Source organism: Vicugna pacos, chromosome 30 (assembly GCF_048564905.1).
Source record: "Vicugna pacos chromosome 30, VicPac4, whole genome shotgun sequence".
NCBI lineage: Eukaryota > Metazoa > Chordata > Mammalia > Artiodactyla > Camelidae > Vicugna > Vicugna pacos.
The window spans coordinates 11,933,653-11,961,122 of NC_133016.1; the positions used below are offsets into that span (position 1 = coordinate 11,933,653).

The 27,470-nt window shown below is 42.7% G+C and overlaps 1 protein-coding gene and 1 long non-coding RNA gene across 3 annotated transcripts; one reads left to right on the forward strand and one right to left on the reverse strand.

Moving 5' to 3' along the window:
* Positions 1-5,156: 5,156 nt before the first annotated feature.
* Positions 5,157-9,238, reverse strand: PMAIP1 (phorbol-12-myristate-13-acetate-induced protein 1). The gene is made up of 2 exons (XM_006205736.4): positions 8,989-9,238; positions 5,157-6,777 (listed from the first exon to the last, which is right to left on the reverse strand). Exons 1-2 carry the CDS (start codon positions 9,044-9,046, stop codon positions 6,671-6,673), a joined length of 165 nt encoding a protein of 54 aa, XP_006205798.1. The 5' UTR covers positions 9,047-9,238; the 3' UTR covers positions 5,157-6,670.
* On the forward strand, positions 7,592-27,365 carry LOC140690419 (uncharacterized). Of its 2 annotated transcripts, XR_012065689.1 has the most exons (4): positions 7,592-8,219; positions 16,852-17,073; positions 17,258-17,369; positions 27,292-27,365. It is a non-coding gene; the product is annotated as an uncharacterized lncRNA (long non-coding RNA). The 2 variants fall into 2 exon arrangements; XR_012065688.1 differs by lacking the exon at positions 27,292-27,365 and having other exon boundaries at positions 17,258-17,550.
* Positions 27,366-27,470: the final 105 nt, after the last annotated feature.

Consider the following 27,470-nt stretch of genomic DNA (forward strand, 5'->3'; position numbering starts at 1 on the left):
AGTCGGGGAGGGTGCTTCCTCCAGCTCTTCACTTAGTATGTACTTAATAATGCCAATAAAACCATGATAACACTCAGCTTTCATAAACTCTTTGTAATCCCCCAGAGTATTTTTTTCACCAACCATTTATTGGGGGCTTATTAACTGCCAGGTCCTGGGCTGACAGATTTACATCCATGATCTCTTTTAATCCCCTTATAAACCTTGTAATTCCACGGGGCTGGGGAGTTATAATCATGCCCTTCTCACAAATGAGCTAAAAGTGGGAAAAAGTACATTATAGTTTATTTAGATGAACATCCTTGGAGTTAAGTCAGCTAAAGTTACACTTACAAGCACATTACAACCACACAAGGGTGACCGACTCTCCTGGGTTTGCCTGGGACTGAGCCATATCCAGGACATGAGACTTTTTTTTTTTTTAAACCAGGAGAGTCCCAGGCAAACCAGGGCCAGAGAACTTTCCATAATCTTCAGCGATGAAACAATAACATGTTGTAATTTTTCATAAAAGGGCCAGTACCTGTGACCCTTCTGCAATATTTATTGTGAACAGAATTCCAATGTAATTGTAATATGATTTCATTGAAAATTAGAGTATATTTCTAAAAGTTTAGAAAAACATACACTTTTTCATTTCACCAGCTTATTCTTGGAAAAATATGGTTTACAAGCAAGCCACACCTTGACCATATTACCACCCTTCTTCGTCTTTTCTGTTAATTAAAATCTTGAAGAAAAGCCCAGATTTATCATCCAGGCTGGTACTTTCCCAGGGCCCCAGGGAGTCATCTGTGAACTATTAGCCTGACTTCCTCATATTCTTCTACAACCACATTTTGAAAGTTCAATAAAAGTTTTAATCCTGATTTGCTAATTCTCAGAAATCTGTCCTTTTTGATGTGACACCAGTAAAAACTTCAAAAGGAGAAAAGGAGGCATTTTCTGACTTCAGCTGCAGGTGCTGTATTGTGTTGTATGTCTCTCTTTCTCTCTCTCTATGTTGTTTTTTTTTTAAGGGATGTTTTTCCTCCTCTGCTTTCTGATGAACCGATAATTATGTTTCCTGAAGACAGAGGATCTGAGAATCTCGTCTTAAAAAAGTAACCCTTCACAAACCCAGAGGATTTCATAACCCACACAGCCGGCCGCGGCTCCCTGCCCTTCCTCCAACACCAGCTCCTATGAATCATCAAGGAACGCAGACGGGTTAATTTCGATGCTCTCTATTGTTCGGTTTTTCAAAAATGGTGGCAGCAATTTTTTCTTCCTTCCTAATTCCTGCTCAGCTTTGCTGAAACAAAGGGACAGGCGACAGAACACACAAATCGCTGTTTTGACTGGATTCTTTGAGTCCTTTTCTTCCCCGCTACAAATAGCTCCTGCAGGTCCGTCTCAGGAGGTGCCGTTTTGGCGTTTGCTGGTAAAAAGCGGCGTTATCTTTCAGAATTCATTCCACACTCGCCCCACACAAAATCCCGCCCGGGGATGCGAGGCGGCACCACCTTCCCTGCTGGCTCGCTCGGGTTTTCTTGGAGTAACGTGAGCCGGTTTCCTGAGCTTGCCTGTCCCCCTCGCTGGAGGTGGGGAAGCAATTAGCGGCAGGGCTGTGCTGGAGGCACTGGAACCGGGCGGCACTTACGGGTATTTCTCATTTAGCGGCTGGTTTAATAATCAACCTTCAACTCTCAGAAAACTCAGGGGTCTGAGACCTGGCTGTATTTAATGAGGCACTGGGCTGGAAAACAACCAGCTTTGCTCTGGAATGAGCACCCTCCACCGACCCCAGGGTGAAGCAGTCATATCCTGGTGACAAAAGAAGGCAGCTTTGAGGTCAGAAAGGCACAAGTTCAAATCCTTTGTCTTCCACTCATTTGCCAATTGACTTTGGGGAAATTGCTCATTCTCTGAGGCTGTTTCCTTCAGTATTAAAAAAAAAAAAAAAAGATAGTCATATTTTCCAAATGGAAGTATTGTAAGCACTAGATGAAAGAAATGCAACTCCCCTTCCCTAAAGCCAGGATTTGACTTCTGTCCTCCAAATTAAGAAATTTTCACAGTTTCATCTCAGAGGAGAGCTGACACTTCAGAACTCCCTGCTGAAAACAGCCTTAACCAAATCTAGTCGAGTCCAAACCAACTGGCCGGGTTCTGCTGTCTTGAGGTGATAGTGTGTAAGTCAGGACTTGGTTTTTTATACAAATACATGCAAGGGGCTTGGGAAAATTTAGTAATATTCAGGAAACCTAATATGTACAAGGTGACAATAAATGTTCTACCAGCTCTAAGAAGTTACAAATTAAAAGCAGATGGCCTCATCAAGGGAAAAACTGCCACTTCCTCTCCAGCTCAACCATTGCCCTGCCACCTTCCTTCAAAAGGTTTCGTTTTAGTCTAATAATCTTAATTGGACAAGATCTTCCACAGCTTGGCAAAGAAGCTAAACTCTAACCCTCCATTTTGAAGAAGTTAAGGACATTCACAGAACGTGACTGAGCCAGATGTCAGGCACTTTCTCATCTCATTTAATTTTCAAAATGGTTTGAAATAGGTGCATTTTACATCATTTTATAAGAAAAAAGAAATCAAGTCATGTCTCCAGATTCCCTCCCCCCGCAAGAGTAAATGGCAAAAAGACTGACTGATTCCAAAGTCAGAAGCCAATGACATTGTGGGGAGAGGAGTTTCTGCAGTTTTGAAAAGAGCTGGGTGAAGATGTGAAGTTGGAAATGAACAAGTCTCATAAGCTCTGTCAGAGACCGTTAGTGAGGGCGCAGGGCACAAAGGAGAGAAGCCTTCCAAAGCACGAGAAATACCAAGGGGTTATTTCCACGTTCTGTTTTCACCCCAAGCCCAAGCCCGGGCTCCCCGAATTGTGCAGTTTCTAATCACAGAGAGTACACACACTGTGAGAGGCAGGCTGGGACCCAGACTTCTAAGTAAAGGACTCCTAAATCCCCACCTTTAACTCATTCAATTTTCTGATTTTTCTGGTGTTCTAGAAAGTAGTCATTTGGAAGAAGACGGTAGGTGGGTGTGACAGTTTGACTCCGAATTAGCTAAACCGATTTCTGAAAGTCCTCAAAAGAGAAGCTCTGAGTTAGTGCCCGGATCGTATTGACAAAGGCTTTCCTCTTGGACCATGACCTGTTATATGAGAATCCCCAGATGATTACCAGGCAAGGTGTGTTCCGTCAGGTGACCCCATCTATTTTTAGCCTCTCATAAGAGGCAGCCCTGACAGAGTGACACCACCAACAGGGAAGCCAGAATGTCCAGGGAACCCTCACTTCCCAGAAAATACAAGTCCAAGAAGTTCTTGCACAACTTCCTCCAGGACTTAGAAGCAATGTTAGGGAGAAGGATCTGGATGATAAGAGTTTTTTGTTTTGAGTTTTGTGGGGGTTTTGTTATTGTCTTTTTTTTGTGTGTGTGTGCCTTTTTACATCCACTCTTTAGTGTCTTTTTGCAAACCTTTCAGTTCTCTTCTAATACTGTCTGAAGTGAGGGGGGCTAGTGGGACTGAGAGGGTGGTGGGAGACCTTCTTTAGACTCCTTTGTCACCCCATTTTCTGTTTCAGATCACAAGGGACCTTAAAGATGCTCTGGGTCGCTTGATTTCAACTAACTCTGGCTCAGACAGGCTGCCTTGCTCAGAGGCACACAGCTCAGTAACAACTGCCTTGCAAGTCCAACCTCAGCCTTCCAAAGTTGGGGGAGCCCTTTGCACCTCATCACTCCTGGCCACCATTCTCTTTTCAACGTGTTGAAAATCTCCTGCTGCATCTTTCCCTCTGACACAGGTTTGAGGAGTTAGACGGGATTCTTACCCTTGATATTGTTCCTGCCGTGTCCTGTGTGTATCAGCAGTTATTGGAAGGGATTAAAAACCCCAAATTGCAGTGCACAGCACCTTTCAACTGAAAATCAAATTTTTCATAAACACATGATAGATAGATAGATGGCAGATGGATGCTTTTCAAATATACAGACGCTGGAGCAAATCAGGAAGTATTTAATTCATGGTAGCTTTTTGTCAGTCAATAAATACAATTACGTGGACGTTGTGGGGAGTTTTGGGACGTAATAGAAAATGTGTAGTTCTCCTATCTGAAGACTGTGAACTGTGTCTAAGCCCTCCTGTGTATTCCTTATATAAAAGAGCAACAAGGATACTTAACCAACAAAGGTATTGATGCCAGTGGTTCAATTCTGGTTGTACAGAGGCTTAGGGGCAGGGACAAGGACAGGAGTTCCTCTTCCACTGACCCTTACAGCAGATCATGCATTCACCCCACTTTTTGTGAAGCCAAACTCCCCCTCCTCCTCCAATTTTGTCATCTTCCATTGTCACCTTCCTCCCCTTGTCACCTTCCTATAGCTCTTCCTCTCTCTCCCCATCTAAGGGAGGCAAATGACATTCCAGGACTTCAGCAGACTCAGGGGTGGGTTGAAGATGTGGCCTTAGATCGAAGCCACAAACTAGGGGTATCTTGAGTTCTCACACTCAAACAGGAAGGCCACCGGAGTCACACCTACTTGTGCACATGACTTGCTTCAGATGAAGCAACACTTGCTGCTCAGGGCTGGGGCAGAGGGAGACGCGTGAGGTCACCCGCACAGAAACGGCGCAGAAGCTCCCCTTGCCTCGCAGTTCAGCAGCCAAGGATACGGGCTCACCACACCTCTAATTAGATCATGGGTCTCTGTAGGCTACTTTAAGTAAATCACTTTCTAGGCATCAAAGTAGGGCACTCAGTGGCACTCAAGACCTATGCCTAGGGGCGGGGGCCATAGCTCAGTGGTAGAGTGCAAGTTAAGCATACATGAAGTCCTGGGTTGAATCCCCAGTACCTCTGTTTAACGAAAATAAACCTAATTACTTCCTCCCCTCCCCCCTAAAAAGACCTATGCCCGGCATGAAGTTCCTATTTTTTACTATTTCCTTTCCCAATTCAAGTATACATCCCTTGACAGCAGAAACCATGCCCAATCCCCCTGTGCTCCCCAATCCAACCACAGGGCTGGAACACAGGAGACGGTCCAGCCCAAAGGTAACTGCTGATGGAAATCAGTTAAAATATTTTGGTTTCATAATGAATACTCAGGAGCTTACAAGATGAAAAAAGTAAACACACAGCAATGAATGGTGGTAATTTTTAATAGTTTAGAGCTACAGCATCAACTTTTATATGTAATATATATATGTATAAATACAGTTACAGACCATAAATATCCACATAGCAAAATCTCTGCCTCTAGGCAGACTAAAGAAAAGAAATCTTTGCAACTAAATAAACTAATAGCTTTAAGTAATACTGAAGAAAGAGATGCTGAGGTAATTTTTCATCTAAAGTGACTATAGGCTATGTTAAAACATTCTTACTGTAAGAGTTCAAGTAGTTAAAAACCCCAAAATGGAACTAATACACATTTTCAAACTAACGAAAAAATATCTTAATTATAAATAGGTAAAATAAATAAGATTAGCCCTGCTGAAATTCAATCCTGACATTATTATTTCTTTTCTGTATATTTGGGGACTTTATTGACAACTTGGCCTTTTGATAATAATAATAATAATAATAATAATAATAAATCAAATTCACGAAACCCTTCTCAGAATCTACATATTACTCTAAAAACATATATGTATGTAAATGGGATTTTCATTATGAGCAAGCAATCTGTTCCTTTAAATATACATATATATATATACAACCCCAATTATGAAAAACATGCTTAATTTCTCTTGAAAGATTACTCTTATACAATGCATTCTAACTAGTATTAGAAAGGGCATTTTACAGATTTTAAAAACTTTAGAAACATTCATTTTCTTACCAACAGTTACTTTAGAATAGTTGTTTTACTAAGTTTTAATTACAGCAGTAAAAAAAAACAACTCACTTTTTTCATCATTATTCCTGGTTATGCAAAACCCTCATGCTATCTTTTCATATTCAACCTATGAGAATTTTACTGGCACCAAGTAACACTTCTATCAAATTTTTTTCAAAGTATATAGCTTCCCAGTTAAGGCCTATAGGAACACATTTAATGAAAGGTCATCTAAATAGAAACAATACATTTTGAGTAAAGAAACTACAGAATTATTTTCTATCTTATAGCAAATTATTTTCTATTTTGTAGTGACCTAGGAAATCAACATTCACTATGACATTCAGTGTTCTCAGAAAACAAATGTTTACTTTTAACAAGATAACATATATAAACCAAATATTATACATTGTTCTGGAGTGGTCATTCCAGAAGCAGAAAGAAACATTGAACGTATTCTATTCTTGGCCCTGCCTACAGTTAAGCTTTTGTCAACTCCTCTTACATTCGGCTGGGCAGCAACCTTCCGCAAAAATAGTGGAACAAGTCTCTAAGCAAAAAACCAAAATTTGTAAATAATGAATTCCTTATTTTCAAAGCAATTCCATTCTTGCTTTGAAATAAACAAAGTGATTTGATAATGTTCTCACATCCCAAAGAATGACTTCTGGGAAACCAACAGAAATCCATCTTCATCCGAGAGCAAGTGAGAGCTCCTTCACACTCTTCTCCACTACAAGGCAGTCTCTCCTCTAATCGATGAAATCTGCACCTACTATTGGGAAATCTTCGGCTTTAAAGGAGTCTCCTCATTCAAAGGCTTCTAAAATCATGTTCCTGAGCGGAAGAGTTTGGATATCAGATTCAGAAGTTTCTGCCGGAAATTCAGTTTGTCTCCAATTCTCCTGAGCTGAATGGCGCATTCAGCTTCAGGATCTGGAAAAAGAAGCAAAACACCAAAGTTATATTGACATCACTGCAAACTGCAATCAGCCAGTTAATATGCCCATCACAGGGACAAGTTGAGGATTTATCCTGTGACGCGTATATCTTAACTTTAACTTTATGTACACTTGTTCCCTGAATGTGAGAAAGGCTAAACACACACACATCCACTACACACATGACATCCATGAACACACGGTGATTCATAAACAACAGCAAAAAGTTAAGGTTAGAATGAAGACATTTCCTTTGCAATCTTTTTTTTAAAAAGCATCCTGGGTGAGGCAAGTGTTATCTTACTTTCAAAAATAGACATTTATGTCGTACACCACAAAGAATGAGTGAGCCTTTGCCTGCCTCAAGTGATGTCATCCTTTTCTTTCTCATATAGGATTGGTTGGGGAAATAAAAGTCAAATTCTAAACTCTTTTATGTTGTTCTTGAGTAGAATTTAGTTTTTACTTTATTTTTTATTGAGTTACAGTTGCTGTATGATATGTTAGTTACAGATGTACAACACAATGACTCACAATTTTTAAGGGTTATACTTCACTTATAGTTGATGTAAAATATTGGCTGCATTCCCTGTGTTGTACAATATATCCCTGTAGCTGATTTTATATGTAATAGTTTGTACCTCTTACTCCCCTACCCCAGGATTTATTTTTTTAAATGGCAATAATTCATAGGTCAGATTATGCCCTCATAAGGGGCAAATCTAAATGTATTCTTAGTCTCATCAGAAAAACTCTCAGATTTTCTCATGAAAGACTCATAAAATCTTCTTCCAAAGTTAAGTCCACATTTTCTCAAACAATTTAGAAATTTACATTTTACTTTAAACCCAATTCTTCCTACAAACCCAGAAAATAGCACCTAGTTGTTTCCTTAATCTTTTGGTTACAGCTACACATCTATAAATGTATTAATAAAAAAAGGTAAGTACAGGTGTTGATGGATATTAACTAAACTTACTGTGGTGATCATTTCACAATATATACATCAAATCATTATGATGTACTCTTAAAACTAATACAATGTTATGTTTCACTTATCTCTCAATTCTTAAAAAATGTATTACTATCTAATTAAGTTTAAGAGGGACCTCTCTGCTGTCCTTTATTAATGGGGACTGAGTCAGATCGTGAAGATTACGTACAGATTAACCTTTCCACAACATGGCCAGAACGCTCAGACATCACAAAAGGTAGACAAAGCTTTTCCCCTCCCAAGTAAGAGCCAGAAAACAGCATTATGCCAACGTAGGCACCGTCACATTGGCAATGAACCACTTCCTTCTCAAGCCCCATGGACTCTATAAAATTAAACTAAGTTTAAAAGGGGTCTACCACCGTCTGATGCAACAGTAGCGGGACCCACACGGATTTCCAGCCCAGGGCCTTCTTGCCTACTGCTCCTTACTGCCTCGTTTGGTAAGATTTATAGGGGGGTGGGGGGCAGGGAGGAATAACCTGAAAAGTTATTTGATGGGGCTACCTGGATGGGGAAAAGCGGAGGAATGGATGAATTTTAAAAATGGACGATTTAAAAACTTCCTATTCTTCTCCTCTCCCATCTCCTCAGCTAACATCGATTATTAAAATGTTATACTTTTAACTTAAGTAGCAAGGCTTTCTAGGCTCCTGACCTCAGTGGTCCTTGCAGGGCCTCCATAACCCTCCATCAGTCCTTTGTGATTGTATCAAGCATTGAACTACTTTTGTTGGTGTTAGGGGTGGAGTGAGTGGTCACACACACAGAGCAGGGTCCTCAAAATATCCACGACTCCGGAGGAAGAGGGCCTGTCTCAGGAAACGCTGGGAGGCCAGACAGCTCTCCGAGCCTCTCTATGCCCCACCTGCCATGACAATGACTTTCTCCGCGTGGCTGTCGCCCGTACTTGCACTTTTCCTCCCCGCGGCCCCGGGGCAGGGCAAATGAGGATGGAAGGCAGGCGAAGGAGAAGCGGCTTCCAGCATCCGCTAAAATGCAGTTGCATCCCAATCCCGAACTGAGCTTCCCTCTCTCGCCCCCTCCACGGTCTGGAGAACATCCTGGAGGCGCCCCTAAATCACGTGCAAGGGTGCAGACCCGGCCCGATCTTGAGGCCCCGCGCAGATGGGTTGACTTCCGCCCGAACCGAGACCACGACCCCGGCCCCCGCCCCGGCCAGGATCTCCGCGGGCCCCAGCTTCTCCCTACCTGCCGGGACCCGCGTAGGGCTCGGCTGCGCGCTCTTACGAGCCCTCTTTCCAGGCATCTCCGCAAGCAGCCGCCGGGAAATCCGCTGCAGAACCTGGGAAACGCAGTCCCCCCAACTCGAGCACCTAGGGTCTGCAGGACGCGGGCTGCGACGGGGGGCGGACTGACCGGAGCAGGCGATCGGACGGTGCTGGACACCCAACACAGCGCGCGTCCGAGAACCTGGCAGATATGGGCTCCCGCCGCGGCCCGCGCTGGGACCTAATGGGAACTTCCCGGTGACGTAGCGAAACTTCACGCAGGGCCCGCCCCTGTCCCCGCCCCCTCGGGCCACAGCGCGAAGGCGGGGAGCGCGCGTCCCCGGTGGCGGGGAATCCCGCGCGCCGGGCTGTGCGACCTGCCGGGACCCGATGGTGGCTCGCGGAGGCGCCGATCCCCGGCATGGGCCGCGGGGCGCTGGGCGGGCGAGACCCAGCCCCGAAATTACTTCCTTGACAAACGAGTCCGCTGCCGGCGTGGCGGTGTCTATGAGTCGCGAGCGGGGAAAGGAGCTCCCAGGGGGAAGTCAGGCTCCCAGCGGGAAAGTTGGGCTCCCATCGGGAAAGTCGGGCTCCCAGCGGGAAAGTCGGGCTCCCAGCGGGAAAGTTGGGCATGGGGAGCCCTGGAGCTTCGTCCTTATCATAAATGGGCAATTAGAGACTTCTCTAAACAAGCCCAGGAAAGAGTTTGGAAAAGAACAATTTGCAAACTCGGAGACTGTGGGAAGTTCCAGGGAAGTGAAATGAAGAGAACTTTAATAACAATGGAGATGGTGCCACGTGAGAAAAGTACCAGACTGAAACCGAACCTCTCGGGAAGTTACCGCAAACTGCAGCAAGCGAGCAAACACTGTTTTCATTTGGAAACGGGGAGGTGTGGATGGAAGGGAGGGGGCTAGTTCTCGTCCCCGGTGAGGACCGTGATTTGAAAAGTAGAGCACTGGGTTGGTCTATATTGCCTGCTCCAGATGCTTACTAACACAAAAAAATCGGCCATCGTATAGGAAACTCAAATGCTTTCGGGCAAGGAGGAATGAGATATCTGGAAATAAGAAGTTATTTGCACGATGTTTGACTGAACCTTGAATAATTCTGTTGTTATAACTAGAAGGAGTCAACAAATACTGAGGGCCGCCGCGGGCTGAGGGTTTCCGCAGACTTCTCATTCCATCCTCAGAACAACCCACGAAGCTGGTTCTTCACAAATGTGAAAAGTGAGGTTTATAGAGATTAAGTGAATCGCCCAAACTCACAAAGGCAGAGAGCAGTGGCAGGATCTGAACCCAGGCAGGCCCAGATGGAGCAAGACCTCTTACCCACTTCCCAGGAATCAGTGTCTTAGAAAATGAGTGTTCCTTTTATTATCTGCACTCTGTAGTGCAGAGGTTGCAAACTGGTTGCTTAGAGCTGGCTGACTTCCTAAAAATGTTTGGTTTGGTTCACAGTATTGGTCTACAAGATGTCTTATGAAAATCTGACTCCATTACCAGCACTGAAAAATTGAGAGATTCTATTTGCAGCAACATGGATGGACCTAGAGATGATCATACTAAGTGAAGTGAGTGAGGAGAAAGACAAATACCATATGATGCGACTTATATGTGGAATTTTTTTTAAATGACACAAATGAATTTATGTACAAAACAAGCAGACTCACAGATGTAGAAAACAAACTTATGGTTACCCAAGGGGAAAGTGAGGGGAAGTGATAAATCAGTTTGGGATTTGCAGATACAAACTATATGTAAAATGTATATAAAATAAATAAGATCCTACTGTATAGCATAAGGAACTATATTCAATATCTTGTAATATCCTATAATGAAAAGGAATATATATATAAATGTATAACTGAATCACTATGCTGTACACCAGAAACTAATGCAATATTGTAAATCAACAATACCTCAATTTTGAAAAAAGAGAGAAGTTGCATTAAAAGCCCAGATTTCTGGTGTCCTTTGGAAAATCATTAGCTCCTGACAACCCAAGATCCCTTTTTCTAACGTGCAGAGCCAGCTACTAGTGTAGACAGGTTGGGCGGGAGCTCGGCTGGGCCAGGCTCCCTGCTGTTTGTTCTTCTCATTTACATTATCTGGCCCCACTAGGCATTTGAACTTGTTTATTTACCTCAAATCACTCAATCAACATAAACCTGCAGGTATTTATTTGTGGCTTGGTTCTGCAGAAATGGAGGCAATGCTGTAAGTGTAGAACAAAACTGATTCAGACTTTTTAAAAATTAGTTTTGAGTGTGGTTAACACATAGGAATAAGAGTGGACAGAACTAAAGAGTTATCACCACATGACGCAGGAAGCCCAGCCGAGATGCTGCCTCAAAATCTGTTATCTTGAGCCTGCCATCCCCAAACCACTGGGGTCTCTCTAGGCTCATTTTGACTGACTTAATACTTAAGGAACACCATTAGCTTCCTGACTGGATGAATTAGTAAGCTTCTCATCAAATCATGCACCTTGAAACGCGATGTAGACATTCAACAAAAGAAAAACAAATGATATCGTGTTTACCTACGGAGGGTGTGTCAATCTTGACCTCTAACACTATCATTATAAAATGTTGTTGGCCAGGTGACGCATACCAGATAAAAACTTTAGGCAAGTTGTGCCTTTTAGGGAATTACAAATGCAACTTAGTAGAAGGAAAGGGGAGGAGCAAAGTGGGCTTCTGAGATGGGTCACATCTATCCTTTATGGAAGACTTGTTAAGATTTTGGATTTGAGATGGTCCATTAACTCTTTCACATCTAACATTCTGTTAAGAGAATTAGAAGCTGTGTGTGAAAAGGCTTTCTTAACCGTATGCTAGTCTGGAAGAGTCATGTATCAGTTAATGAGACAGCCTGCAAGAAATAAAAACACAGGGAAATTCGGACCTGGGACTCACAAAATAATGATCTGTCATGCAGCACTAGAAACCCCTATTATCAATCTTAAACTAAAGGACTGGTGAAGACAGTTCTTAAAACTATGAACAAGTTTTCTGTTTTCACAGGCAAGTTAAAAAATGACAGTGCAAATCTAGCCATGTCTGTGTTGTCATGTATAGTGCTAAAAATCTACTAAAAATAAAACAAAAACAAAATAGCAAACATGATTACTAATAGAATAGTCACTCATCTATCTCATGCAGTAAATACGATTTGACAGGAAAGCAAGAGGATATGAAAGATAAAGGAGGGGACATTTAAAGGAAACCCATGACAAAATGTCTGGGCTACAGACCCGAGTCTGTCTATTCTGTTTTAAAAGGGGACTTTTTTTTCTTCTGTCTAGCGTGTTTGTTAACACGAAATCCACCTGATGCCTTGATCACTTAGATCTCTCTATATTTTAAGACAGACACTGTGCTGGGTTCTGGAGGAAACAATGCTTCCTGGTCCCATGGAACTTACCTCACAGATACCAGTACCACACAAAATCAGTGTGCATAGGAATCACTTGAGGATCTTGTTAAAATGCACTTCTGATTGCAGAGCTCTAACTGGGCTTGAGATTCTGTATCTTAATCTCTGGTGATGCTGATGCTTCTTGTCTATGGACATCACTTTGTCCTTAGCAAGGCTAGAGGATGATACAGGTAAGTGCTCAGGCAGGTGCAGTCAGATGTGCCTCAGGGCTGTGTCAAGGAAATTATGGCACACTGTGGGACTGCCGGGAAGGGCAATTAAGCAGGAAGGCATCTCCGTAGAGACCCAAGGCATAAATAGGAGTTGACCCAGCAATGAGGCCAAAGAGAAGTATGTTCCATGCAGAGACTGAAGGGGGGGGGGGGGAGCGAGTGAGGAGAGAAGCCACCTGAAGAGTTTGTGCATTATTGCCAGGACACTGGGGCATCACTGAAGGTTTTAAGCACTTGGGTGATATGATCAAATTCTAGAAAGTTCACTCTGGCTGCAGTATGACTAGATTAGTCAAGCTAAGACCCGAGGCAGTGTGCCTTGTCAAGATACATATTATGGTCAAGATATATGTTATACAAGATGGTATCGTCAGCAAAGACAGTCCCTGTTTCAGCCTTGTCTTATTAAAATTCCCATATTTCCTGACTAGGAGAGTACCATGTTCTGTTAGAGCAAGACGAGATTTTTTTTTTTTTAGCATAAATGTAATTGACATTTTCTCCTATATTAGTGGTTTAAAACATAATACCACGAACTGAGTGGTTTAAAACAATAGAAACATATTCCCCACACAGTTCTGGAGGCTAGACTTCTGAGATCAAAATTTGGTGTTGGCAAGAACATGTTCTGTCTGAAGCGTCTAGGGGAGGAATCCTTCCTTGCGTCTTCTGACTTCTGGTGCTCGCCAGCAATCTGGGGTGTCCCTTGACTTACAGCTGTATCACTCCAGTCTCTGGCTCTGTCTTCACATAACTTTCTCCCTGAGTGTCTCTGTCCAGATTTCCCTCTTCTTACACAAACATCAGTCATTAGATTGGGGTTTCACCCCAATCTCGTAGGACCTCATTTTAACTCAATGACGTCTGCAAAGACCCTATTTCCAAATAAAGTCATGTTCACAGGTTGGAGGCAGGAGGGGGAAATGAAAGATTAGGACTTCAGCATATCTTTCTGAGGGACACAGTTCAACCTGCAAACAGGTGAAAAAAAATATGTAAAACTTTTTTTAAAAAGGCAATTGATAAAAAGTTCTATATATGCGTTTTTTCATCTGTTTGCAGTTTGCCCATTTACAAACTGAAAGGCCCTTAGTAAATTTGACATTGGATTTGAAGCAGGCTGAAATAAAGGTCAAAGTAGTATAGACAAGATAAGAAATAAGATGACTTCTGAGGGAACAGGTGCAGAACATGTCAGCCACGGAAAGCTTGCATACCCTGAAAATTCTTAGCTGAAGATTGTGGTGTGACCCCCAGCCCTACCCCAGGCTTCTCGCTCACAAGGCCAAACAAGCTTTTAATAAATGCTTTAGTGAAGCCTGAAAGTAAGTATACTTTCTATTAGTGCAACTTATAAGCACATTATACAATGTGGAAAACAGAGGAAAAAATGTTTTAATTTCCCAAAGTTTCTATTCTTTTTTAAAATCTCCCTTGCTTATTAAGTTTTTTTCTATTTTTTTTTTTCTGAATTATCACAGAGAATGAGCATCTAACGTGTGCTTTTCTTAACTGAAAAGATTCCAGGAGATAAGGAGGCAGTGGTCTGGTTCAACAAGGATCAGGGGAGCAATAGAAATGGGTCGGGACTGCCTGAATGTTTAAGTTAGCTGAATTATTGATTTTCAACTAGTAAATAAATCCACATAGTTTAGAGAATTTCATCAAAGAAACTTTTAATAAATGTCATGCTTACTATAACCCAGAATATCTGATGATGGACAAAATGATTTTTAGGTTGTCATTGAATAACTACTCGGAAGATAATTCAGTCTTGTTTGAGAGTTAAAAAGCAATGATTCTCCAGGAGGAGGGTACAGCTCAAGCAGCAGAGTGCATGCTCACCTAATTACCTACACCCACCCCCCAAAAATAAAAAAATAAAATGAAATAAAGAAAGCAATGGTTCTCCAAGTGTAATCTGTGAAAATACAGCCTCAGAACCAACTGATGAGTTTATTTAAAATGCAGACCTGCCTGACCTCAGGCTAGTGAATGACAATCTGCAGGGGCCTAGCTTGGAAATACACATTTTAACAAACTTCTAAGATAATGTTGGTATGTTAATAGAGAGGACAAAAAGGCACTTGAGAAATGATACTCAACCTCCAGTAGTTCACATTCTAGTAAGAAAAAAATATATATATGAATTGGCAGCAAATAATTGAAAATGGATTATAATTTCTTGTGAAATTATGTGACAGGAGGAAACATTTTTATAAGTTCGTTAAGCGAAAATAATTTGTATTTGTGCCCTTTTTCAGTTGAGTGTTACAGTTCACTATTTAAACAATCTATGTAGGGGAAGAAAAACAAAAAAGACCTCTTGATTATCCTCAGGAGACAAAAGCTTCCAGGGTACATAAGCTTAGGGGAAAAGGATACAAAGAAGAAGAATACATACACAATTGACCCATAGCTGATAAATACTCGGTGAATGGGGCAGAGGCAGAGCTGAAATGCATGCTAATTATGACCCAGAAGAGGCAGAAGGGGCAAAACAAAGACACAATTGGTGAGAAGAGGGGAACAGGGAATTAGCAGACGTTTTGAGTGTCCGGAAGCTTCAAGCATCACCCGTGCAAGCAGAATTGTCATCCAGCTGTGTGGATAATCAATAGTTGCTTCCTCTGGTAGGAGACAGTTTCCCGCTGGCACGTGCACTTGGACACCGAGGGAGGCTGAAGTCTTGATTACCCTCGTTCGTGCCTAATTGAATCTAACAGCACTCACCGAGGGGACTGAGTATCGCTGATACAGAACTGTTGGCCTGGGATTCCCATGCAGTGGAACCCCAGTGCATCTCGTACCAACCTCCCCTGGCTGTCTTCCTCAAACTCTCCGAGCTTACTTCCTACTTCTGAGCCTTCGCCCTTGCCCTAGACTCTGCCTGAATGCTTTCTCCTGATCTTTCCTGGTCTAGATACTTCTGGCTTTTCAAATCTCAGAACAAATGCTATTTTTTTAGAAAGGCCTTCCCTGACCGTCCTGTCTAAAATTGCCCATCCCTACCCTCCAAGGGACTATCTACCCTGAAATCTATTGCGTTGAGTTGACTGAATTGTTTACTCTCTACTTCCCCTTTTGAAGTCAAACTGCACATGAGTTCAGACCTTATATGGCTTGTTCTCCACTCTTCCCAGGGCCTAGACCCAAGGGTCTAGGCACAGAACAGATGAGAAAACAACACCGAGGGAGGCCTAAATTCACAGTGCTAAGAAGTAAACTGGTAGCCACCGTAATCCAAAACTTCTTACTCTCTGCCTAGTTCATCACTGATATCAGTTGTATGATAAGCAAGGTTGATAATAGTCGGCAGAGATCACAGACACTGGGCATTTAAATTTTGCCTCTTTTTTTTTTTCTAGCAAAGTATTTCTCTTTAACAATAAACCTCCATATTTGAAAGTGTAGAAACTGAGAAGGAGAGGCTAGAATTAGTGCCCTTACGAATGAGTGCTGTCCCAGGCATCCTCTTGCTGCTCATCTCGGCCTCCTCAGTCTCCTTTGCTGTCCTGCTCGTGGAACAGACCCCTGCAAACTCACCGACTCCTTCCTCTCCCCCTACACAGGCATTCGAGAGCATTCTCATGGAACATTCACAGAGATTTTGCTCCTCTACCACCCACATTCCAAACCTCAGTGTGGAATTGCCTGAACTTCATACTTCTGTGGGTCAAATGTGAACTCCTGGAGCATCCACTAGATCTCCAGGTTTGAAGTCTCCACACACAGCACCACCCACCAGAGACTCTCCAGGTGTTCAAGCAGGAGACTCGGGCCCCGCCCCCACCCCTCCCTCTGAGGCACCTTCATGACCAATCTCTAGGAAGTCATCCTGAGCTCCCCTGGGCGCTCTTAATTTCTCTCTGCATTCTAGGCCAGGACCTCCTGGCACCTGGACCACCGCAGGGCCCCTCTTTCCTCTCTTCTTCACACTGCACCCAGGGGGACTTTCTTTAATGCTAATTTTCCCATGCATCTTCTTCAAACCTTTCTATCCGTTGTCCACATTGCCGCCAGAATGGTCCGTTGTTGTTGTTTTCTCCCCCTAAAGATACCATCCCTCCTCTGCTCTAAAAGCTTTGGGGGATCTCCAGTTGCCCTTAGAGTCAAATCAAAATGAAAAGCCAGAGCTGAATGGGAAAAAAATGTCAGAGTTTGTTCTTTTGTTCTTCTTCCTAGACAGGACAAGGGAGGGGGCAGTGCCCAGAAAGAGCCCCTCCCTTCCTAAGCTGCCCTTGTGGGGAAGACGACAGATGGGGAATGTGTGAAAGAGACACAGAAAGAGGGAGATAGAGAGACAATGAGATCGAGAGAATGAAGCCAGCACCTCCACCACCCTGATATTCACAGCAGGACAAAGAGTGAGAAAGAACCAGTAGAAATCGTAAAAGATTATTTCAGGTTAGACACCACATCAGTATTCCAAAATAGCCTTCTGATAGGCCAACAATAACCACTTAGGAAATATAATGTTTTTATAAAAAAATCACCCGTTTATAAAGCAAAAAAAATACACATATATTATAAGTATGCTCCCTAAGGCACATGCAAAATCTAAATGAAGTATCCTGGTTGTGTTCTAAAGGACGTGAAGGAAGAATTATCTCTGGACGAGAAGACTCTGCCCGTGACTCTGAATACAACACAAATCCCACGAGAATCCCAGGCAGATTTCTTGAAGAATGTAACAAATGGAGGTGAACTAGCCTTTTCATTTTTTAAAATATTATAAAGCAGATGTAAAGACAAAAGTCTGAAGACAAATAGTAAAACAGAGCCAATAGTTAAAGATACAGGCCTCAAGGCACGTGAGAATGGAGGTGGCACTTCAATTCAATGGAAACAAGGTAGATGACTCCATAAATGGTTTTAAGATAATTGACTGTATGTCCAGGGGAAAAAAAAACAAAAAAAAAACCCCAAAACCCTATCTCATCATCTGAATCAAAACAATCTCCAAAGAGCTCACAGGTTTAAATATAAATATTGGACAAATTTTAAAGTGCTTGAAGCAATCATAGGTGAATATTTCCATAATCTTTCCATAATCTTAGAATTGGATTGGCTTGTGAGTACCAAATCCTGAGCACACATTTGACTCCTTAGAAATGTAAAGCTTTGGGTCAGTAAAATAACACTATGAACAAAGTGGGAAGACAACAGAACTCCTGAGGAACAAAGGCTGCTGAGTTCAGACGAGGGTCTGATCCAAGGTCTGTAGCAGGGGTGACCGAAATGCCCTTCGTCAGATTCCTCGTTTTTGAGTGTGTGGAGGGACAGAGCTGATCCCACACCGTGCTCCCTTCCCCCCTTCCCTCCCCCTCCCAGTCTCCTAGGTACAATGCAAGGCACTGGAAAGGCTGGAGTAAAGCTTTCAAGAAAGGTTTTGGAGCCCCTAGCGGTCAGGTATTGGTCCTTCCAAGCTCACTTTTGCAGAAACCTGAGTCATAATCATTCCATCCTCCCAGAGGAGAACACTTGAAACCACAGTTGGGGTGACTTCTCACCTCTTCTTTAACCCCTGCATTCAAGCTGTCATCAATCCTAGCACATCTTTCTTTTAAGTGACCTTTAGGTTTAACCTTCCCCCTTAAATTCCTCCCCCTCCAGAGGGTGTGATTTCACTCTGACATTACTGCAGAAGTCTTCTACCTGGACCCCTGTCCTCCTCTGCCAGTGGAGCCCCCTCGCCCTTCAGTCTGCTTGTAAAATACCAGTTCCTTGACATTCAGTCCCTTGCTGAAGAATTCATAGATGTCTCTCCACTGTACATGCAAACAGGTCTATACCCCACTTTCTCTGGCTCATTGGTACAAGGGGTACAATGGGTCACAGGTTACCTTGTGGGTCCCCTGACACAGAGCTGCACACCCCCGAGGGCAGGAGCCCCCTATTCTCCCTTATTACTGCCTTTCCTCCAGACTATTTTCTTGCTGCTTCTATTACCCAGAGCCAATCTGTCTTCATCCTTATCTTCACCAGAGCCCGCAGGGGATTTTTTAAATCTGCCAAATTTGGGTTCATTGTTGAAATACTAGAAATAACCAGCTTTATCTTCTTCGACCCTGGTAAATGACCTGACATAATGATCTAAGTCTCAAAAGAATTAAACTATATAGGCACAAAAGTCATGTTAATGGGATTATTTTGTATAAAGTTCTCTTATACCCCCCCCCATTTTATTTGTCTGCCAGCTTCACTGTTTACTTGATATGGGTACTTAAACAAGTTGCTGAGCTGAAGTTTCCTATTTGGGGAAGGAAGGATAATACTGCCGCCTCCTCTACAGGGGCTTTCTTTCTTTTTCTTTTCCTTTTCCTCTTCCTCCTCCTCCTCCCCTCTCCCTCCCCCTCCCCCTCCTCCTGTGAAAAGGAATCAAACAGACAAATCGGCTCCTTCAGTGGGTGTCACATACAGAAGCCTCAGGACGACTGGCTCCCTCTCTCCTGGCCTCCCCAGAACCACCATTCCCAGAATGAAGAGGGCAGGGCAAGAAAGTGCCACCCTGAAAGTCCCCATGCAGAAGGGGCGCGTACTTCACCCGACACACAGAAACCCCTCATGCAAAAACTCTGCCCCAGCAGGAGCAGGGCAGGTCCACTTCCACTCAGAATGAGGCCATCGCAAACAGGCTCACTCGGCTGAGTTCTTCAGAGAAAGGAAAGAGGCAACAGGCAGAGAAAGGAAACCGAAAGAAAAAGAGGAAATGAATCACTTTCGGAGCCTTTGACTTCAGCAAGCTCAGAGCAGGCGGCGGTGGCGGGGGGGGGGGGGCGGACGGTGTAGTCGCCGGTTCATCCGCAGGTGACTTTTTTTTTTTTTTTGAGCTGTCTCTTGGGAAATATGGAAAGAGCAGATTTCCAAATTTATGTGACTAAATAAATTCCGATGGGAAAGGAGCGTGGGGTTGGAAACCTTTGCTGGGTAGCGGGGGAGCCCCGCCGGCTCTTTTCCAGGCACCCCGTTCCCGGGACGCTTGGCGGGGGAGCTAAAGAGACCTCCCTCCGCTCAGGCGCGGGCTGGGTCCTCGGGAGGCAGGGAAACCCCGACACAGATTCTGTCCGTTTTCACCTCACTGCTGCTGTCATTTACTAACTTTGATTCCTGAATGCAAGCATATCAAGTTTTAGGGTCAGAAATTCTCTCCGCCACTTAAAACCAAGCATCTTTTTAGGCAAAGGACTTCCCTGGTGTCCAGTTAACCCATCTGTTAAAAGCTGGTCCTAACCCTGTACCTACTTCATAAATTTTGGAAACGAGTAAATAAGTGAGACAGTAGATTTAAAAAATATGGTATATACTATAATAGCACAGGAAACTATATTCAATTTCTTGTAATGAGCCATAATGGAAAAGAAACTGAATATATATCTCTGAATCACTTTGCTGTTCATCTGAAACTAACATTGTAAATCAATTTCAATTAAAAAATAAGAAGTTTTTTAAAAATAAAGAAAATGATCTAAAAAACAGATACAGTATGAACTGTAGAGTAATGGACATACATGATTTATCAGTATTATTAGCACAGCAGCTCATCAATTAGGATGTGATTATAAAGCCACAACACTGATACAACTTGGCAGTTCCAAACAAGGAAAAAAAGTGACCACATAACAAACCAGTAACTGTGTGCTTCTCGGAAGGAGGATGAGCATTTGTTGGACAGGGGTCTTAGGGATATGAATTTATATTAATTGCTCAAAGAGCATGCAGATACAACTGTAGAATGGGTAAGTACACTGCAGCCTGTTCCCACAGTGAAATACTATGCAGCAACCAGAATAAGTGACCTACAACCATCCAGGTGACAAAACGTGGATGAGGATGACAACGTGGAGTGAAGCAAGTCAGGCACGAGAGTACAGAGTGTATGCTCTCATCTGTAAAGAGCTCCAAAAGAGACGTAACTAGTCCGTGCTATTAAAACTTGTGATAGTGGTTACCCTGGGAGGAGTTAGTGACTAAAAAGTTCATGGAAGGGTTTCTGGGCTCTGAATAATCTTCCATTTCTTGATCTGGGTGCTCTTTGTGTGGGCGTGTTCAATGTTTGAAAATGTACCACACTCTTTTCTGTCTGTAGGTTATACATCAATTCAACGTATACATAAATAAATATTGAATGGGGCAGAGATAGGAGCCACGCTAATGAGACTCACAAAACAATGATACAACAATAAAAGAAATTTTGATTTAAGCTTTTCCAGTATTCACTAGATGGTATGCTTTTTGTTCAATCTCTAAGTGGCAGTTCAAGATATTCACAGAGGCTAGCATTTGCTAGTGGCAGCAGAAATGAAGATACAGAGCAAAATGGGATATTAAAATCCAGGTGAATTAGAGTCCAGCTGAACCGGTATCTTTTTCAGTCCATCCAAGTAACAGAACAATGAAATAAAGATTTGATGTGCAATTGGGAAACCTGTCAGGATCTTGATAGAAACCCACAGAGGTGGCAATAGTAACATGTTAGAGTCAAGAAAGTCAGTGTGAGCATAAAAGACAGCTTTATATTCCTCCGAAATGGAAAATGTTGCTGCCGTATGATGTAGGAAACTTAGAGGTAAGTATCCAAAGTAGGGTCAAGTGAAATGTGAGAGTGGTGAATTCTCATCTTAGTGACCACCAAGAGGAAGACAATAGGTCTAACCATCATATCTTACAGCCTCAGTCCCGGGGCTGAGGTGTGTAAGCCCAAAGCTGGTAGGGGTCGTGGTTTGAACCCAGGTCTCTGAAGTCCCACATCTAAGAATCTTGGCCCTCTCTCAGTTTCCAGATCATGTACAGCTCTTCCTTTCCTCAAGGACTTTGCCCTTATTTGTACTTGCCCTAGACTCTGTTGAGGGTGACACTCTCTTATCCTCCGGACCCTACCTGAAATGCCCCTGAGACCTTCTCTGCCACCTAGTCTGAGTTTTCCCTCTTGATTGCCATTCCTTGCTTTCTTCCTTTATGACATATCAGAAACTAGCTGCTTAATTTACTGGGTGGCAGTACCGACTTTGTATTTATTTATCAGTCTCCCAAACTGGATTATAAACTCAATAAAGTGAAAGCTACGTTCACTGTGTCTCCGGCACTTCTTCCTGCACCTGGCACAGAGGAGATGCTCAACAGATGACTATTTTATTTAATTTTATTTTTTAAACTTTTTTTGGAGGGTGGATTTAGGTTTGTTTGTTTGTTTATGGAGGTACTGGGGATTGAACCCAGACCTTGTGCATGCTAAGCACATTACCACTCCCCCCCGATTTTATTTTATTTTTAATTGAAGTATATTCAGATTCCAATGTTGTGTTAGTTTCTGGTGTACAGCATAGTGATTCAGTTATACAAATATATATTCCTTTTCATATTATTTTTCATTATAGGCTATTGCAAGGTATTGAATACTGTTCCCTGTGCTGTACAGTAGAACCTTGTTGCTTATCTGTTTTATACATAGTAGTTTGTATCTGCTAATCTCAAACTCAGAATTTATCCCTCCACCCTACCCCCACCTTTCCCCCTGGAAACCGCAAGTTTGTTTTCTATGTCTGTGAGTCTGTTTCAGTTTTGTAAGTAAGTTCATTTGTCTCATTTTTGTAGATTCCATACATAAGTGATATCATATAGCAGATGACCATTTTAAATAAATCAGCCTTAATTTGTGCTGTGGGGGAACGTGAGCTGTCTGATTACATAGACCAAGAGCAGTAGCTGTGACCTAATTCTGCCTTTGGCCGTCTGTACTCTTTAACAAGAAACTTCCTCTCTCAGGACCACGGTTTCCTGGTGCGGAAAATAAAGGCTTAGACCGATCACTGGCTCTCTAAGTTTTCTCCAATCTAATTCTCAGTCCCTAAATTGAACTAATTCACAACAACGTGTATGTGGTAAGTGGCTGATGGCTCATTACCACTCCCAGAGAGGGTTGCATTTTGAATAGATAATGTTCCATGCTCATCTCTATTTTTAGGCTATCAGGCAGCATGATAAGTGAAAACAGCGGAACTGATTGCAGAGAGAGAATTTTGCGCAGAGGGCAGCCGGCTCTGACAGTCGGCCCCTAAGTGTCAGCTGTGCTGATAGTTCCTGGTTTTCTCAGCTTCAGCATCTCCCTTTCGCTTTATTTTAACTCAGACTTCAAAGGGGCCGGGATTTTAAAAATCATCCGTGCCCTTCCCCCCTTCCAGGAAGAAGGCAGTGGCCCCTCTGAAGTCCTGTGGTCCCAGGGGGGTCTGGTCTCTAGAAACCCCAGATGGCTTCTTTCCGTTTCCAAGCGTGGGGTTCTGTCTGGAGGGCAGGCACCGAGGTTTTGGAGGTTTTGCGTGTGGGGTGGTCATCACCCCTCGCCAAGCCTCCAGTTCTTCATCTTGTTATCCTTCTGGAACTCGAAGTGTCCTAACCAGGAAAATTCATGTCTGGGCGGCAGGGGACAAAGGTTGGCTCAGAAGGACAAAGAGAACAAACGAAGAGAGGAAGCTATCTGTAGTAATGACAATATTTGGTTTTGGTGACAGTTTATAGAACTTGCCTAGGGTGGCTCTGTCCACCGCCTTCTCTTGAGTTGTTTTGATGCAGTTGTTACAAAAATCTGGAGCAGCGGGGCCCCCCTTCCCACTGCTATCCTTACACCCACACACTGTCTCTCTCTCTGATCTGAGTCCTCCAGAGCCCTGGCCAAAGGCTCGGTAATCTGCCCGGCTGATCCTAGCTCCTGATGAAAGTGAGGGGACATTTTGTCTCTTCACAGGGGCCCCACCCTTGTTTTTTCCTTTGGCTATCATTTCCCTCCCGGCTGCTGGGCTTCGAGGTGGCCTTCTTTGATGCCCGGGTCATAACTAACCCCAAGGGATGTTGCTTTCAGCCCGTGCTGGGCACCTGCATCCACACACACCAGCGCTAAAGTGACGATTGAATGACTTTGGGCATTGTTTCTTCAGCCAGTGTTTTCTTTCATCTCAGCCTCAAAACTCAGCCTCCCCGCCCTAAAGGTTTATTACCAGAGGCGTTTGTTTCAAGAAATAGCCTCTAAGCCAAAATGTGCTGGCCCTCACCTCAGGAATCGCAACAGTTTTCTTGTTTTCAGGGGTCCCAAATTTCAAAAGATGTAGGCAAGTTCCAGTGCCATCAGCACCAATATACCGAATGACAGAGATCCAAGAAAAGGGGAGAAATTCAAATATAAGAGAGACCCATCAGTTACAGTATGACTTGTGAAAAAATGCACCCCTCCCCCAGGGTTTTCTCAGAGAGGAAAACGCCACACACGACACACATGCAGAGCAAACTTATCTTTCTTGGCAGAGTTTGCCTTATACATTTTTTTGCCTCCAGAGCAAAACAAAACTTTCTAGTTCTAGACTGATCTAACTCACGGCTACCATCCTGGTTACTCGATATGAGACCAGGGGACCAAGAACACCTGCGTTTCCAGGGAGCTACAAAAGCAGACTCTTGGGGCCCCACTGCAGACCTACTGAGTCAGAATCTGCATGTCAAAAACACCCCCAGCGGTTCATAGCACCTTAAAGTTTGAGAAGCACCGTCTAGCCTCACTCCCTGTTAACTTTTTTAAAACTAGCACCATGCAATCTGAGACAGTCTAAAGGTATTTCTGTGCCCATAACAGGTCGAGGTCAGGGTGTTTGGAAACAATTGGAAACAAGAAAGTGCATTGATTTCCATGCATTTAGCAGTTTTTTAAAAAAAAAAAAACTAAAACAAAACCCCTGACACCTGTTGGGATGTGTAAAAGTTGGTTTTTCTCATCCTTTTCTTGTTTGATTGTTTGGTCTTATGTAAAAGGAAGATTTGGGTTTTGTTTTATTTTTGTCATATTTTTTGAAGACAGAGAGTTAGGGAGCATGACTTGCTCCCAATCCTGACAACATCCACAAATGGTAGAAATGGAGTTGGACAAATCTGAAATGCTTTAAGAGCATTTGTGAAATAAGTAAGTAAATAAACAGGATGTTTAATGTTCTCTCTGTGAAGGAGCAGTGCTGATTAATTGGGCATTTGGAGGAGGGGGGATGCTCTGAGCTGGCTCCTTGTTACCTGTGGGGCACCAGGGGACACGCCTTTAAATAGCCACCATTGTATTGTATTGTTAGTGGGGAGTGAGTGGCGCCCCTTCAACTAGATCTCAAACAAGTTAACGATGCGCTGTTTAGATTACTTTTGTACTTGAGGAGGAGGGTGGAGACAGGGCAAAGGCGCTCTGGAGAGTCAGCTGCGCAGGAGTCCGGGGGGGAGGAGTTGGCCTAGTAACTCTCATTTAAACTTAGGCTCACTTTTCTTAAACACTAACTACCTTGAATAACATATAGGTCCAAAGTATTCCCACATTGTAATTCCTTAAACATTGGAATACATAAAATATTAAACATGTATAATCTCCTTCCCAAAATGTTAATCCTGAAGATTTGATTCTCTTAAACATTTCTATACCTAATTCAAATTCTTCTCCAGGTGGAAAGACAATACTTAAAAAAGGAACTATCCTTTCAAAGTACCCAAACTAGGGGGTCATCTTCCCACGTAATTTGGGGGGTGGACGTGTTAGCCGGATTCTCATTACACAGCCGGAAGGAACGTCCTGAGCCTTGTTTATAGTCTAGAATGGCAGTGTCATCACCTGCAGGTGAATCGCCTATGATGACTTTATTTTCATCTCTTCCATCCATGGGCTCCTGCAGGCCATTCTGTGGCCCCTCCTGTCCATCTCTTACTTGATGTCATATTTCTTTAGCTCTTAAGATAAGTAAATGTGTTTTCCATCTCACCAGGATGCTTTTCATAAACTTCCAATCTCAGGAGCACACAATTCTTCCGCCACCTCCTCTCAGCTTTATTGAGATATAGTCGAAATATAACATTGTGTAAGTTTAAGGTGAACGAACGTTTTGATATGAGACAGTTATAAATGTACCAAAGTGATTACCACCATTGTGTCAGCTAATCCTTCCATCACCCCACAGAGTCACCTTCTCTTTTTTGTGGGGTAGAACCAAAAAGATCTACTCAGATCTATTCTCTTAGCAATTTTCAAGTGTATAATACAGTGTTGTTAACTGTATTCACCATGTACAATAGGTCCCCCAAACTTACTCATCTTACAACTGGAAGGACCATGTAAGTCTTAGTGATAAAAGGTCTCTAATTAGATTTCTGGACAGAACCCATGGCTTTGTATGACAATTTGATTACAATGACCAAGTTCATTCTACTGACGAACTCCAACACACGCACGCACACACGCACGCACACAGAGGTACAACAGCCACAGCAAACAGAAATAAATCTGAAAGGCAATGATTTCTAATTTCTGACCAAACACAATATATAATAATATATTTTAAAATAACATAAAGAAAAAAATGACACCTGGAAAGACTAGGAATGTTTGTGTAATCAAATGGTTTCTTACTTGCGTAAGATCTCCTAAGTAAAAAGGGGAAGTCAGCTATTTTTAGTCCTTTGGATATCCATCTATGTAAAAGAGGAAGAGAAAAAAGCTCCCTGCCCCCCAGCAAAAAGTGTAATTTTACCTTAGGACAAATCAGAAAAATTAAATATGCTGTCTCTATGATTTTTCTGCTTACAGACCCTTTTTTTTTTTTTGCCATGATGTCATAAGCTGTATATATAGTATGTCGAATATTTCTGATGGAACTGAAGGGCACTTTACTACCTGGAAAGAACTTTGGGGACTGCAGCACAAAATTCTGACCAATTGGGACTGAAAAGTGAGGGCTTGCATAAGACACTCCTTGAGGTTTCTGGAGTCACCCATGCCCTCCGTCAGTTCCCATATACTGAGAAGATTCTTTGTGGCTGTGGTTTCTGATGTCACTTTCCAGTGGGAGGGGAATCTTTCTGAGCTGCTATTTTTAGCTGAGGGTTTGTTTTTGTTTTTAAGTCACGAGTTTTCAGTTCTATATTGTTATTCAGCAAATATGTCTCCTGTTTTTATTTTTCATACCCACAGGGTCCTAGAAAACTAGGAGAACGTTAATGAGCCGGATAATGTTCAGTGGGCATAAGGCTCATAAATAGTCTTTTATTTAATTGCCACTGCTGCCCTGTCGGATAAGAGTTGTTTTAATTTTACAAGATTTGAAAACTGCCCTTGGGTACATACCTAGTAAAGTGGGGGCAGAATTGGGATTCAAACACAAGAGTTTTTAATTTTGAGATTCAGGCAAAGTTGAAGTCCTTGATGGTGCTTCACATCAGCATCTTATGAATTCCACTGAGGAAGGTTAAGTCTGGGTGATTTGAAATGATGACAAATGTCCACTATATCAACATAATGTAATTCCTCTTTTGATTGCTCAAATGATCACATATGCATAAAGTCACTTTGTAAACTCTAAAATAACTTTATACAAATAAGAGGATTTATTGTACTTGTATTTTGGTTGTTAGTTGCTTGTTGAGTGTACTTCCAGGTAGACTTTGTCGTAAATAGGCTGTCATCCTCCTTAATGGAATCATATCCATTTGGAGTTTTGTCCTAAAAGGATTTATCTCACGGAACAGTGAAGTTATTTGAATAGGAAGCATTCTTGTGGCCTCCTCTACTTTCTTGAGTTTGGAAAATCTCCAGGCTTTTTCCTCATTGTTTTCCAGGATTCTTTGTGGAAGACGGAGGACACAATCCTGGAGCAAAATCTACACTTTCATTCTAGCAAACTGAAGCCTACAGATACTCACTTCTGCACATTTGTGTAAATATGAGGACAGGGCCTGGTTATTTTCAGAGCAACATCAGATATAGTCATTTCCTGCCGACCTGGATGTAGAGACAT